The following is a 15,260-nucleotide window of genomic DNA, read 5'->3' on the forward strand; positions in this document are numbered from 1 at the left end:
CTCTCTACACCCCCACTCTCTCTCTCTCTCTCTACACCCCTCTCTCTCTCTCACCCCTCTCTCTCTCTCTACACCCCTCTCTCTCTCTACACCCCCTCTCTCTCTCTACACCCATCTCTCTCTCTACACCCCCCTCTCTCTCTCTCTACACCCCTCTCTCTCTGTCTCTACACCCCTCTCCCCTCTCTCTCTCTCTCTCTACACCCCCTCTCTCTCTCTCTCTCTACACCCCCCCTCTCTCTCTCTCTACCCCTCTCTCTCTCTCTCTACACCCCTCTCTCTCTCTCTCTCTCTCTACACCCCTCTCTCTCTCTCTCTACACCTCTCTCTCTCTCTCTCTACCCCTCTCTCTCTCTACACCCATCTCTCTCTCTACACCCTCTCTCTCTCTGTCTCGCTACACCCCTCTCTCTCTGTCTCTACACCCCCTCTCTCTCTCTACACCCCTCTCTCTCTCTCTACACCCCTCTCTCTCTCTCTACACCCCTCTCTCTCTCTCTACACCCCCTCTCTCTCACCCCTCTCTCTCTCTCTCTACACCCCTCTCTCTCTCTCTACACCCTCTCTCTCTACATCCTCTCTCTCTCTACACCCCTCTCTCTCTCTCTCTACACCCCTCTCTCTCTCTCTCTACACCCCTCTCTCTCTCTCTCTACACCCCTCTCTCTCTCTCTCTACACCCCTCTCTCTCTCTCTCTACACCCCTCTCTCTCTCTCTCTCTACACCCCTCTCTCTCTCTCTACACCCCTCTCTCTCTCTCTCCACCCCTCTCTCTCTCTACACCCCTCTCTCTCTCTCTCTACACCCCTCTCTCTCTCTCTCTACACCCCTCTCTCTCTCTCTCTACACCCTCTCTCTCTCTACACACCCCTCTCTCTCTCTACACCTCTCTCTCTCTACACCCCACTCTCTCTCTCTACACCCCACTCTCTCTCTCTCTCTCACCCCCTCTCTCTCTACACCCCTCTCTCTCTCTACACCCCCTCTCTCTCTCTCTCTCTCTACACCCCCTCTCTCTCTCTCTCTCTCTACTCTCTCTCTCTCTCTCTCTCTCTCTCTCCTCTCTCTCTCTACACCCTCTCTCTCTCTCTCTCTCCTCTCTCTCTACACCCCCTCTCTCTCTCTCTCTCTCACCCCCTCTCTCTCTCTCTCACCCCCACTCTCTCTACACTCTCTCTACACCCCCACTCTCTCTCTCTCTACACCCTCTCTCTCTCTACACCCTCTCTCTCACCTCTCTCTCACTCTCTCTCTCTCTCTACACCCCTCTCTCTCTCTCTACACCCCTCTCTCTCTCTCTCACCCCTCTCTCTCTCTCTACACCCTCTCTCTCTCTCTCTACACCCTCTCTCTCTCTCTACACCTCTCTCTCTCTCTACACCCTCTCTCTCTCACCCCTCTCTCTCTCTCTCTCTCTACCCCTCTCTCTCTCTCTACACCCCTCTCTCTCTCTCTCTACACCCCTCTCTCTCTCTCTCTACACCCCTCTCTCTCTCTCTCTACACCCCTCTCTCTCTCTACACCCTCTCTCTCTACACCCTCTCTCTCTCTACACACCCTCTCTCTCTCTCCTCTACACCCATCTCTCTCTCTACACCCTCTCTCTCTCTACACCCCTCTCTCTCACCCCACTCTCTCTCTCTCTACACCCCCACTCTCTCTCTCTCTCTACACCTCTCTCTCTCTCTCTCTCTCACCTCTCTCTCTCTCTCTCTCTCTACACCCTCTCTCTCTCTCTCTCTACACCCCTCTCTCTCTCTCTCTACACCCCTCTCTCTCTCTCTCTACACCCCCACTCTCTCTGTCTCTACACCCCCTCTCTCTCTCTCTCTCTACACCCATCTCTCTCTCCCATCTCTCTCTCTACACCCTCTCTCTCTCTCTCTACACCCCTCTCTCTCTCTCTACACCCCTCTCTCTCTCTCTACACCCCTCTCTCTCTCTCTACACCCTCTCTCTCTCTCTACACCCTCTCTCTCTCTACACCCATCTCTCTCTCTACACCCATCTCTCTCTCTACACCCATCTCTCTCTCTCCCATCTCTCTACACCCCTCTCTCTCTCTCTACACCCCTCTCTCTCTCTACACCCTCTCTCTCTCTCTCTACACCCTCTCTCTCTCTCTCTACACCCTCTCTCTCTCTCTCTACACCCTCTCTCTCTCTACACCCCCTCTCTGTCTCTCTACACCCCTCTCTCTCTCTCTACACCCCTCTCTCTCTCTCTACACACCCCTCTCTCTCTCTCTACACCCCACTCTCTCTCTCTCTACACCCCTCTCTCTCTCTACACCCCTCTCTCTCTCTCTCTACACCCTCTCTCTCTCTCTCTCTACACCCCCACTCTCTCTCTCTCTCTCTACACCCCACTCTCTCTATCTTTCTCTCTACACCCCCTCTCTCTCTCTCTCTCTACACCCCTCTCTCTCTCTACACCCCTCTCTCTCTACACCCTCTCTCTCCCCCTCTCTCTCTCTACACCCTCTCTCTCTCTACACCCCTCTCTCTCTGTCTCTCTCTACACCCCTCTCTCTCTCTCTACACCCCTCTCTCTCTTCTCTACACCCTCTCTCTCTCTCTACACCCCTCTCTCTGTCTCTCTTACACCCCTCTCTCTCTGTCTCTCTACACCCCTCTCTCTCTCTCTACGCCCCTCTCTCTCTCTACGCCCCTCTCTCTCTCTAAACACCCCTCTCTCTCTCTCTACATCCCTCTCTCTCTCTACACCCCTCTCTCTCTCTACACCCCTCTCTCTCTCTACACCCCTCTCTCTCTCTACACCCTCTCTCTCTCTCTACACCCCTCTCTCTCTACACCCCTCTCTCTCTCTACATACCCCTCTCTCTCTCTCTACATACCCCTCTCTCTCTCTCTCTACATACCCCTCTCTCTCTCTCTACATACCCCTCTCTCTCTCTCTCTCTACATACCCCTCTCTCTCTCTCTCTCTACACCCTCCCCTCCCCACCCTCAGCTGACCAGATTTGTTATGTTGGTAAATAAAGATGTTGGCTGGGGGGCACGTGGTAGATGTAACAGTGGACTGACTGCAGATGTTTTCCTCAATACTCTAGTGTCCTAGTTCTGTAGTTGCCTTGTGGAAGAATAGACCTGCTAATGGATCTGTCGTAACATGTATCAATAGGGCTCATTGTTTACAATGTAAACAGTGATTCCCCTTGTATTGTTGTGGTGGTGTTCTGAAATATAGCTGAACTGGTGTGTATTAAAGCAGGGGTTCTCCAACCTCTCCTCGGGGGACCCCCAGGCCCCAGGCTTCAAAAGCACTGTATTAAAGTAGGGGTTCTCCAACCTCTCCTCGGGGGGCCCAGGCTTCAAAAGCACTGTATTAAAGTAGAGTTGAACATGACCTTGACCTGGTGCAGTATGGGAGTGTTTTAATTATAATTATATATATTTTTAATGAAACCTTTAACTAGGCAAGTCAGTTAAGAACAAATTCTCATTCTCATTAACGTGACGACTTCCTGTAACGTGACGACTTCCTGTAACGGACAACTTCCTGTAACGTGACTGCTTCCTGTAACGTGACGGCTTCCTGTAACGTGACGGCTTCCTGTAACGTGACGACTTCCTGTAACGTGACGGCTTCCTGTAACGTGACTGCTTCCTGTAACGTGACGGCTTCCTGTAACGTGACGACTTCCTGTAACGTGACGGCTTCCTGTAACGGACGACTTCCTGTAACGTGACGACGTGCTGTAACGTGACGGCTTCCTGTAACGTGACGACTTCCTGTAACGGACGACTTCCTGTAACGTGACGACTTCCTGTAACGTGACGACTTCCTGTAACGTGACGGCTTCCTGTAACGTGACTGCTTCCTGTAACGTGACGACGTGCCGTAACGTGACTTTCAATGTTTTGGTACCCTTCCCCAGATCTGTGCCTCGACTCAATCCTGTCTCTGAGCTCTACGGACAATTATTTAAACCTCATGGCATGGTTTTTGCTCTGACATGCACTGTCAACTGTGGGACATGAAATAGACAGGTGTGTGCCTTACCACAGCAAATATTTCTAACAGTTTTTGCTTTGTCGTTATGAGGTATTGTGTGTACATAGATTAGGAAAAAGGATCAATTTCAAAGATTTGACTGAGTTACAGTTCAAACAGTACCAGTCAATAGTTTGGAGACAGCTATCTACTCATTTATTTTTACTATTTTCTACATTGTAGAATAAAAGTGAAGACATCAAAACTATGAAATAACACATATGGAATCATGTAGTAACCAACAAAGTAAATAGATTTTAGATTCTTTAAAGTAGCCACCCTTTGCCTTGATGACAGCTTTGCAGACTCTTGGAATTCTCTCAACCAGCTTCATGAGGAATGTTTTGCCAACAGTCTTGAAGGAGTTCCCACATATGCTGAGCACTTGTTGGCTGCTTTTCCTTCACTCTAAGGTCCAACTCATCCCAAACCATCCTATTTGTTCAGTGTACGTACACTGTGTACAAAACATTAGCAACACCTGCTTTTTCCATGACAGACTGACCAGGTGAATCCAGGTGAAAGCTATGATTCCTTATTGATGTCACCTGTTAAATCCACTTCAATCAGTGAAGATGAAGGGGAGGAGACCTGGTTAAAGAATGTTTAAGCCTTCAGACAATTTAGACATGGATTGTGTATGTGTGCCATTCAGAGGGTGAATGGGTTAGTCGAAATATTTAAGTGACTACCTGGTGTCTATAGCTGTGTTGCTATGACTACCTGGTGTCTGTTGCTGTGACTACCTGGTGTCCATAGCTGTGTTGCTGTGACTACCTGGTGTCTGTTGCTGTGACTACCTGGTGTCTGTTGCTGTGACTACCTGGTGTCCATAGCTGTGTTGCTGTGACTACCTGGTGTCCATAGCTGTGTTGCTGTGACTAGCTGGTGTCCATAGCTGTGTTGCTATGACTACCTGGTGCCCATAGCTGTGTTGCTGTGACTACCTGGTGTCTGTTGCTGTGACTACCTGGTGTCCATAGCTGTGTTGCTGTGACTACCTGGTGTCCATAGCTGTGTTGCTGTGACTACCTGGTGTCCATAGCTGTGTTGCTGTGACTACCTGGTGTTTGTTGCTGTGACTACCTGGTGTCCATAGCTGTGTTGCTATGACTACCTGGTGTCTGTTGCTGTGACTACCTGGTGTCCATAGCTGTGTTGCTGTGACTACCTGGTGTCCATAGCTGTGTTGCTGTGACTACCTGGTGTCCATAGCTGTGTTGCTATGACTACCTGGTGCCCATAGCTGTGACTACCTGGTGCCCATAGCTGTGTTGCTGTGACTACCTGGTGCCCATAGCTGTGTTGCTGTGACTACCTGGTGCCCATAGCTGTGTTGCTGTGAACTGACATCCATGGCCCTCCCCCTCTCCTCCTCCTTGTTCTCCTCTTGTTCTCCTGGGTCCTCTTTCACCAGGCACCAAACAGAAGAAAACACCCAAACAGGGAGAGGGAGGACTACCTGAGCTCGTTCAACAAGAAGTGTAGAAATGTTTTTCGTTGCCCTATTGAATTACCTTCGTTCTCTGTCTGTCTTAGAGGGGTTGGAATAAAACAGAAGACAAGTTTTCATTGGGCAATAAAAGGTTTCTTCTCCTACTCTCTACAGAGGCAAGCCTTCCAACGGAAACTATCGTAGTTCCAAGGACCCAAGGGACCGCAGCCGTAGCCCCATAGAGAGAGCCGCCGCCCCCTCCGTGGGTCTCCATGGCAACCACCACCTGTACGCCCCCCACCGCCACATGTCCTGCCTGGCCATGGACCAGCCTCTCGCCCTGACTAAAAACAACATGGCCGCCGCCCGCACCCTCTCGCCCACCGTCAGTCCTGTGGAACGCCAGCAGGTAGAGAGAGAGAGAGCGACAGTCTTTCAAAGCTCAGAACATGCAGGTAAAACGTTGTCTTCAAACAACATGCAAAAGGCCTAAACGTGTGTGTGTGTGTGTGTGTGTGTGTGTGTGTGTGTGTGTGTGTGTGTGTGTGTGTGTTTAGAATCGTCCGTCAGTGATAACGTGCGCTCCGGCCAACAACCGTAACTGTAACCTGCCTAACAACGGCTGTTCCAACAACCTGCCTAACAACGGCTGTTCCAACAACTACAGCAGGAGACCAGCCAGCAACTGTAAGTACTATACCATGATATATATTATACACATTATATGTACATGTATGCTGTAAGTAGCATACTACTGTAATATTATAACATACAGTGCCTTGCGAAGGTATTCGGTCCCCTTGAACTTTGCGACCTTTTGCCACATTTCAGGCTTCAAACATAAAGATATAAAACTGTATTTTTTTGTGAAGAATCAACAACAAGTGGGACACAATCATGAAGTGGAACGACATTTATTGGATATTTCAAACTTTTTTAACAAATCAAAAACTGAAAAATTGGGCGTGCAAAATTATTCAGCCCCCTTAAGTTAATACTTTGTAGCGCCACCTTTTGCTGCGATTACAGCTGTAAGTCGCTTGGGGTATGTCTCTATCAGTTTTGCACATCGAGAGACTGACATTTTTTCCCATTCCTCCTTTTTTCATTTTTATATCTTTGTTTGAAGCTTGAAATGTGGCATAAGGTCGCAAAGTTCAAGGGGGCCGAATACTTTCGCAAGGCACTGTACTACTACCAGTACAGAACCACAAGATCTTGCCGACAGGTCGCCTCGCTTCGAGTCCTTAGGAAACTCTGCAGTGTTTCGTTTTTTAAAAATATTTCTTACATTGTTACCTTATCTTAACATACAGCCGGGACGAACTACAGGATATAAGAGCGACGTCAACTTGCCAACATTATGACCAGGAATATGTCTTTCCCAAGCGGATCCTTTGTTCAGACCTCCACCCTGGATCTAATCCCAGAAGCCGACCCAAAACAACGTCGATGCAGAAGAGGCAGACTGAGCGGCCTCTTGGTCAGGCTCCGTAGACGTGCACACCGCCCACCGCTTCCGAGTATACTACTCGCCAATGTCCAATTGTCTCTGGACAACAAGGTAGACGAAACATGGTTCTTTCGGGATATGTTGTCGGAATCGGTTCAGCCACCGAGCTTCTCCGTGCATCGCGCCGACAGAGATGAACACCTCTCTGGGAAGAGGAAGGGCGGCGGTGTATGCTTTATGATTAACTCATGGTGTAATTATAATAACGTACAGGAACACAAGTCCTTCTGCTCACCCGACCGAATTCCTTACAATCAAATGTCGGCCATATTATCTCCCGAGAGAATTCTCGTTGGTTATCATCACAGCGCTGTACATTCCCCCTGAAGCAGACACCATGACGGCCCTCAAGGAACTTCACTGGACTCTATGTAAACTGGAAACCACATATCCTGAAGCTGCACTTATTGTAGCTGGGGATTTTAACAAAGTAAATTTGAGAACAAGGCGACCTAAATTCTATCAGCATATTGATTGCAGCACTCGCGCGGGCACTACACTCGACCACTGCTACTCTAACTTCCACGATGCATATAAGGCCCTCCCTTTGGGCAAATCTGACCACGACATCTTGCTCCTACTGTCTTTATAGGCAGAAACTCAAACCGGTTGTATCCGTGACTAGAACCATTCGACACTGGTCTGACCAATAAGAATCCAGATTGTTTTGGTCACGCAGACTGGGATATGTTCCGGTCAGCCTCGGAGAATAACATCAATCAATACGCTGAGTTTATACGGATAGTGCATTGGAGATGATGTACCCACTGTGACTATTAAAACCTACCCAGAAACTGTGGATGCATTCGCGCAAAACTGAAAGTGCGAACCGCCGCATTTCACCATGGAAAGAGGTCTGGGAATATGGCCGAATAAAAGGACTCATCATAGATATAACCGGTTTTAGCATGGACATTACCATCGAGGGCTTCCACCAATTTTAAAGTAGTCAACTGGGTGGGGATTCAAATGTGTTGGGAGCGAGCGGCCAATGATCAGAGAGCAGAGAGTCTTCTTCAAAGTGGGTTGCCTATGGCAACGGCTTTAAGCTATATCACCGCCATCTAGTGGCCACAAGAGTTAGTTCAGGATTCCAGCACAGCAGTAAATCACCAATGTAAGCTTTTATGCTTTTTTTTAAAACACAAAGGAAGAAGGAAATGGACTACTTTTAAAATGGATATAGTCTCCATGAAGCTGTCAGATGCCATAATGACACAGATCCAAAGATGAGACCTCTATTTAAGTCTTAGGGTTCTATCAGTTTGTCCAGGGAAAAAAACACCAGATTGGACTGTTCCGCGGCCAGCCGTTATGAAACAGGTCTCTCTGACAGTATCAAATCAAATTTATTTATATAGCCCTTCGTACATCAGCTGATATCTCAAAGTGCTGTACAGAAACCCAGCCTAAAACCCCAAACAGCAAGCAATGCAGGTGTAGAAGCACGGTGGCTAGGAAAAACTCCCTAGAAAGGCCAAAACCTAGGAAGAAACCTAGAGAGGAACCAGGCTATGAGGGGTGGCCAGTCCTCTTCTGGCTGTGCCGGGTGGAGATTATAACAGAACATGGCCAAGATGTTCAAATGTTCATAAATGACCAGCATGGTCGAATAATAATAAGGCAGAACAGTTGAAACTGGAGCTGGTTTACCATGTTCTGTCTGACGGGTCAATACATGTATAGTCCTGTAGTAGATTTAATGAACATGTGTCTGTGTCGTTTGCTTCTTCCTCCTCCTCTCTCCTCACACGAAAGTGAAATGTCCTCTCCTCTTCTCTCCCCCCTCTCTCTCCAGCCAATACGCCGTGTGTTGACCCGGTGATCGAGGAGCATTTCCGTCGCAGCCTGGGGAGGAACTACAAGCAGCCGGAACCCGTCACCAACTCGGTGTCCATCACCGGCTCTGTGGACGACCATTTCACCAAGGCCTTAGGAGAAACCTGGCTGCAGATCAAAGCCAAAGGAAGCTCCTCCTCCTCCCCTGACTCCTCCCCCAACAGTCACATGGTCAACCACAATCACTCCCCTTCGGTTGTGTCCTGAAGGGAGGAGCTAGAGTAGGCCAATCAGAGCCAGTTATACCCCGCCCTGTTCACTGTAACCACAGGGCTGGTTGACCCGCTACTGGGAGGGTATTGTTTGTTTTGCTCCAGCCCTACACTAACGCAGTCTAACACACCTGGAGCAAGATACGGAGGAGTAACTGATTTTAGATCAGGGTCGTATTCACTTCATTTTCTGTTGTCAATTAGCTATAATGTGCACAAATGCAGCTGACCCTGCTTTATAACAGGGCTGGAGTAAAACCCTGCATCCTCCAGTAGCTCTCTAGCCGGGAAGAGGGGTTGGCCTTGGTCCCTGGTATGACTACCCTGAATGATTTTGGCCCCACAGAGAGCTGTGTTAATAGCTAGCTATATAACCATGTACATAGAGGATAGAGGGGGGTTTCCTTTTTGGCATTTAGTTGGACTGTATTATTTGGTTGAAGTAGGTTTGTTATTGGTTTGTGTTATCGGATGCCCAAAAAAGGTTGACAAGAAAAGCGTTTGTTTCTATCCTATGGATTCTATATGGAGGAGCAGCTCAACCAACCACATGCCTTCGTTACCAAAGAGAACTCGGAATGCAAATCTGTCACCCCATTTAAAAAAAAAAGCCATTATTTCATTTCATCCATCTGATTTATTTCCCTTTCCATCTCTCTGGCACGCCACTGTAAAGTATTGTCTCCCGTCATCTAGCCTACTCCCCTCTCCTCCCCTCTTCTCTCCTCTAACCTCCTATCCTCTCCTCTCATCTTCTCTCCTATCTCCTCCCCTCTCTCCTCCCCTCTCCTCCCCTCTCCTCCCTCTCCTCCCATCTCCTCCTCCCATCTCCTCTTCTCTCCTCCCATCTCCTCTTCTCTCCTCCCATCTCCCATCTTCTCTCCTCCTCTCCTCCCCTCTCCTTTCTCTCCTCCCATCTCTTCTCCCCCTCTCCTCCCATCTCCTCTCCTCTACCCTCCTCCTCTCCTCCCCTCTACCCTACTCCTCTCCTCCCATCTCCTCTTCTCTCCTCTACTCTCCTCCTATCCTCTCCTCTCATCTTCTCTCCTCCCATCTCCTCTTCTCTCATCTTCTCTCCCCTCTCCTCCCATCTCCTCTTCTCTCCTCCCCTCCCATCTCCTCTCCCCTCCTCCTCTCCTCTCCTCCCATCTTCTCTCCTCTCTCCTCTTCTCTCCTCTCTCCTCTACCCTCCTCCTCTCCTCTACCCTCCTCCTCTCATCTTCTCTTCTCTCCTCTACCCTCCTCCTCTCCTCCCATCTCCTCTCCTCTCTCTTCTCTACCCTCCTCTCCTCTTCTCTCCTCTCCTCTCTCCTCTACCATCCTCTCCTCCCATCTCCTCTCCTCTCTCTTCTCTACCCTCCTCCTCTCCTCCCATCTCCTCTCCTCTCTCTCCTCTACCATCCTCTCCTCCCATCTCCTCTCCTCTCTCTTCTCTACCCTCCTCTTCTCTCCTCTTCTCACCTCCTCTCTCCCCCCTTTTGTCCAGTTGTCTTGTATGTCAGTTATATGTGTACTTGAAAAGACAAGGCCGAGTGATTTGCACTAATGTTGAGGGACCCGGGGTTGCATATCAACCTCATGATGGAGACGCTACACTCTACATGCTGATAACGTACGCTATAACAATACTTTTATAAGTTTAGAGATTCGGTTCTGTGACGTTGCATCATGTGGTCAAAACAACCTTTTCTTTCTGGGGTGGAGATGAGAGATGGCGGAGCATCTTTCTCTATTCTAACAACTGGTCTGTTCTTTTTTTATTTTCTATTCCTCATGAGGCATTTGTTGAATTTAGGTACCATTTCAGATGCAACCAATGAGAGAGCTTTCTCATTGGTTGCATCTGGTAGGTAGATTTGGGCTCTATGGTTTAGAATAGAGAGCTCGCTCTCTCTCTCTCTCTCTCTCTGCAGTTTGGTTGGTAGGTAGATTTGGGCTCTATGGTTTAGAATAGAGAGCTCTCTCTCTCTCTCTCTCTCTCTCTCTCTCTGCAGTTTGGTTGGTAGGTAGATTTGGGCTCTGGTTTAGAATAGAGCGCCTCTCTCTCTCTCTCTGCAGTTTGGTTGGTAGGTAGATTTGGGCTCTATGGTTTAGAATAGAGAGCTCGCTCTCTCTCTCTCTCTCTCTCTCTCTCTCTCTCTCTCTCTCTCTGCAGTTTGGTTGGTAGGTAGATTTGGGCTGTATGGTTTAGAATAGAGAGCGCTCTCTCTCTCTCTCTCTCTCTCTGCAGTTTGGTTGGTAGGTAGATTTGGGCTCTATGGTTTAGAATAGAGCGCCTCTCTCTCTCTTTCTCTCTGCAGTTTGGTTGGTAGGTAGATTTGGGCTCTATGGTTTAGAATAGAGCGCCTCTCTCTCTTTCTCTCTGCAGTTTGGTTGGTAGGTAGATTTGGGCTCTATGGTTTAGAATAGAGAGCTCTCTCTCTCTCTCTCTCTCTCTGCAGTTTGGTTGGTAGGTAGATTTGGGCTCTGGTTTAGAATAGAGCGCCTCTCTCTCTCTTTCTCTGCAGTTTGGTTGGTAGGTAGATTTGGGCTCTCTCTCTCTCTCTCTCTCTGCAGTTTGGTTGGTAGGTAGATTTGGGCTCTATGGTTTTGAATAGAGAGCTCTCTCTCTCCTCTCTCTCTCTCTCTCTCTCTGCAGTTTGGTTGGTAGGTAGATTTGGGCTCTATGGTTTAGAATAGAGCGCCTCTCTCTCTCTCTCTCTGCAGTTTGGTTGGTAGGTAGATTTGGGCTCTATGGTTTAGAATAGAGCGCTCTCTCTCTCTTTCTCTCTGCAGTTTGGTTGGTAGGTAGATTTGGGCTCTATGGTTTTGAATAGAGAGCTCTCTCTCTCTCTCTCTCTCTCTCTCTCTCTCTGCAGTGTGGTTGGTAGGTAGATTTGGGCTCTATCGGTTGAAGATTAGAACAAATAACCATACAGAATAAGACATGTTTGTTTTTAAATAGCTGGTATCTATTCATGTTAATTAGACATTTCAATCTTAATACTAGACTTTCTTCTAGATGTATTTGTGTTCAGTAATAGTCGTATGTTTCCACTTACTGCTGGTACAGTTGTACTCCACGTTATCATTTAGGGATCTTCAGTCATATTCTCTCTGGGAGCAGCCAGAGAGGACAGCCTTCTTGATACTGCAAATATCTCATCAGAATGACATGTTTGTTTTTAAATAGCGGTATCTATTCATGTTAATTAGACATTTCAACGTTAATACTAGACGCCTCTTCTAACGATGTATTTGTGTTCAGTAATAGTCGTATGTTTCCACGACTGCTGGTACAGTTGTACGCCACGTAACATTTAGGGATCGCAGTCATATTCTCTCGTTAAGAGACGCCTCTATAACTGCTAATCTCACGCCTCTATAACGTTAACGTGACGTCTCTACAACGTTAACGTGACGTCTCTACAACGTTAACGTGACGTCTCTATAACGTTAACGTGACGTCTCTACAACGTTAACGTGACGTCTCTACAACGTTAACGTGACGTCTCTACAACGTTAACGTGACGTCTCTACAACGTTAACGTGACGTCTAAACGCACGTGGACGTCTCTACAACGTTAACGTGACGTCTCTATAACGTTAACGTGACGTCTCTACAACGTTAACGTGACGTCTCTACAACGTTAACGTGACGTCTCTACAACGTTAACGTGACGTCTCTATAACGTTAACGTGACGTCTCTACAACGTTATTAATAATCCCTGGTACAGGATGCGACAGTGTTTTTTTTTCATGACTGAATAAGAGAAAGGAATGAAACAACCAGCCAGAGAGATGGACCTTATTTAGTATTTTCGATGTTTCTTCTCTGATGAACAACTGTGTTGTGTAGCGGTAGTTAGCACTAGGTGGTAGCGGCAGGTAGCGGTAGGTAGCAGTAGGTATTAGGTAGGTAGCGGTAGGTATTAGGTAGGTAGCGGTAGATAGCCGTAGGTAGCCGTAGATAGCGGTAGGTAGCCGTAGTTAGCGGTAGGTAGCCGTAGTTAGCGGTAGGTAGCGGTAGATAGGCTGCGGCAGGTTGTGAAACTGACTTGTCCTTTACCTCCTGTACCAAAGCAGCAGACATTCCTTCCTGTAGGAAACCTAGTACAGGTGTTTCATTCTTCTCAGCTACTGAGCTACTAACTTATTAACGGAAAGGTGGTGATTAGGGTTGTGAAATTCCAGAAATGTTTCCAAAATTCCCAGATTTCCCGGAAATTCCGGTTGGAAGATTCTGGAAAATCCAGGGATCCTCCAACCAACTAGAATTTCTCTGGGGGTGCTAGAACATGATAAAGCTCTAGAATTTCTCTGGGGTGCTAGAACATGATAAAGCTCTAGAATTTCTCTGGGGTGCTAGAACATGATAAAGCTCTAGAATTTCTCTGGGGGTGCTAGAACATGATAAAGCTCTAAGGGTTTATGAGGCACTGTCCATCTTAACGCTTGAAAACCCTTCATACATGTCCTTACATTCCATCATCCCAACTCATATCCTTTGGACATTTAGCATATTTACATTTGACTAAAGCTACACTTCCTAAATGCTACCCTATGTCCTAGGCGGTGCCCTACGTTTGACCAGCCCTTCATCTCCTCAGAGGAAGACGAGCAAGAGGAAGACGTTTGACAATATTCTCTTTTGGTGCTTTTCTCAAACGTGTCTGTCCAAAAGTAGTGCACTATGTAGGGAATAGGGTGCCATAGGGCTCTGGTCTAAAGTAGTGCACTATGCAGGGAATAGGGAACCATTTGGGATGGAGCTGAAAACATATTCTCTGAGAGCCGGGATCCAGCTGCCAGTCAGCTGTTGTTGTTGTTATTATTATTATTGACTTTTAATGTTTAATGAGTTTAGATGTAAAGAAACTCTTCTAATCTATAGTAGTTCATAACAGATGAATCGGTCTGTATTTTCTGTAAATGTTACGAGAAAACGTTTTATTTAGGCCATTGTGGTGAAATGAACTGTCATTTTTAATACACGAACACAGAGGGAAGGGGACACTAGTGTCCTGAAGTCATTTATCCTAAAACACATTTCATTACCGTCACTAGGTAGTAGTAGGGTTGCTCATTTCTAATACCTTTTCCTAAAATTCCCAGGTTTTCAAAAAAAAATAAAAATAAATCCCGGTTGGAAGAATTCACAGATTCAGGAGGTGAAAGCAGAAAATGTGTGAATCCTCCAAACAGGATCTGGGCGTTTTTGGGGAAAGTTAACGTAATTTTGGAGTCTCTCACTTGTTCTGCTTCGGGCAACACAATTCCCTACACGGTTGTAGGAAAATCACTTCATGACAAAGTCTTTTTTTTTTTTATATAGGTAACTATAAGACCATCATTACGCTGTGCGTAACGAAATGTACAGAGAAGATAAAAAATCATAGGTATTTTTGGAGGATCAATGAATTTGTTAATGACATGTAGCTATTTAATTTCCCTGATTTCTTTTTGTCCAATCATGCATTTTATAACTTTTTGTTTTTGGTGTAAAAAAAAAAAAAAGTTTTTTTTTTTTTTTTAAGATGTTTTTTTAATTATTTTAAAAGGTTAAAGTGCAGGAACACAGAAATGATTTGAAAACACTGCATTGATGATAGCCACTTGTGTATTTTGATGATAGCCACTTGTGTATTTTGGCAGTTATAATGTTGCATAAAGGCTACTCAGCAGACAGTCTACAAAGACATAACGGTTATGTCCCAACATATATAAGGAATTGTGTCATTTGTAACCAATCCTCTTTATTTCAACCATGTGCCTCTTGAGACAATTGAACAAAAAATATATCGTTGTCATCCATCTTGTTTGACTTCTTTTTGTGATCCAGTAAAAACAGGTGTATAGCCAGATGGTCATCCAACCAGTTTGGGATAAAGATGCTACTGTATTAGCTCTGTTATCTAATGGAAGATCCCAGGAAGACTGTGTGCTTCCACATTACATTTTACATTTAAGTAATTTAGCAGACGCTCTTATCCAGAGCGACTTACAGATTGGTGCGTTCACCTTAAGACATCCAGTGGAACAGCCACTTTACAATAGTGCATCTAAATCTTTTAAGGGGGGTGAGAAGGATTACTTTATCCTATCCTAGGTATTCCTGAAAGAGGTGGGGTTTCAGGTGTCTCCGGAAGGTGGTGATTGACTCCGCTGTCCTGGCGTCGTGAGGGAGTTTGTTCCACCATTGGGGGGCCAGAGCAGCGAACAGTTTTGACTGGGCATTGATCCACATCAATGATATGCATCCA

General features: G+C 46.8%; 1 protein-coding gene and 1 long non-coding RNA gene across 3 annotated transcripts in view; both read left to right on the top strand.

Annotated features, from left to right (window-relative positions):
- vgll4b (vestigial-like family member 4b) overlaps nt 1–9,815 on the top strand; it is a 127,068-nt gene extending 117,253 nt beyond the window's left edge. For both annotated transcript variants that reach the window (XM_065004474.1, XM_065004471.1), the window contains 3 exons: nt 5,628–5,862; nt 6,011–6,140; nt 8,765–9,815. In XM_065004474.1, the coding sequence (XP_064860546.1) occupies nt 5,628–5,862; nt 6,011–6,140; nt 8,765–9,012 (613 nt within the window). In that variant the 3' untranslated portion in view covers nt 9,013–9,815. The remainder of the gene's footprint in view (nt 1–5,627; nt 5,863–6,010; nt 6,141–8,764) is intronic.
- A 2,756-nt stretch (nt 9,816–12,571) lies between these two features.
- LOC135561957 (uncharacterized) lies at nt 12,572–14,811 on the top strand. The gene is made up of 2 exons (XR_010459825.1): nt 12,572–12,926; nt 13,018–14,811. It is a non-coding gene; the product is annotated as an uncharacterized LOC135561957 (long non-coding RNA).
- Nucleotides 14,812–15,260: the final 449 nt, after the last annotated feature.

The sequence above is a fragment of the Oncorhynchus nerka genome, linkage group LG2 (assembly GCF_034236695.1).
Source record: "Oncorhynchus nerka isolate Pitt River linkage group LG2, Oner_Uvic_2.0, whole genome shotgun sequence".
NCBI classification, from domain to species: Eukaryota; Metazoa; Chordata; class Actinopteri; order Salmoniformes; family Salmonidae; genus Oncorhynchus; species Oncorhynchus nerka.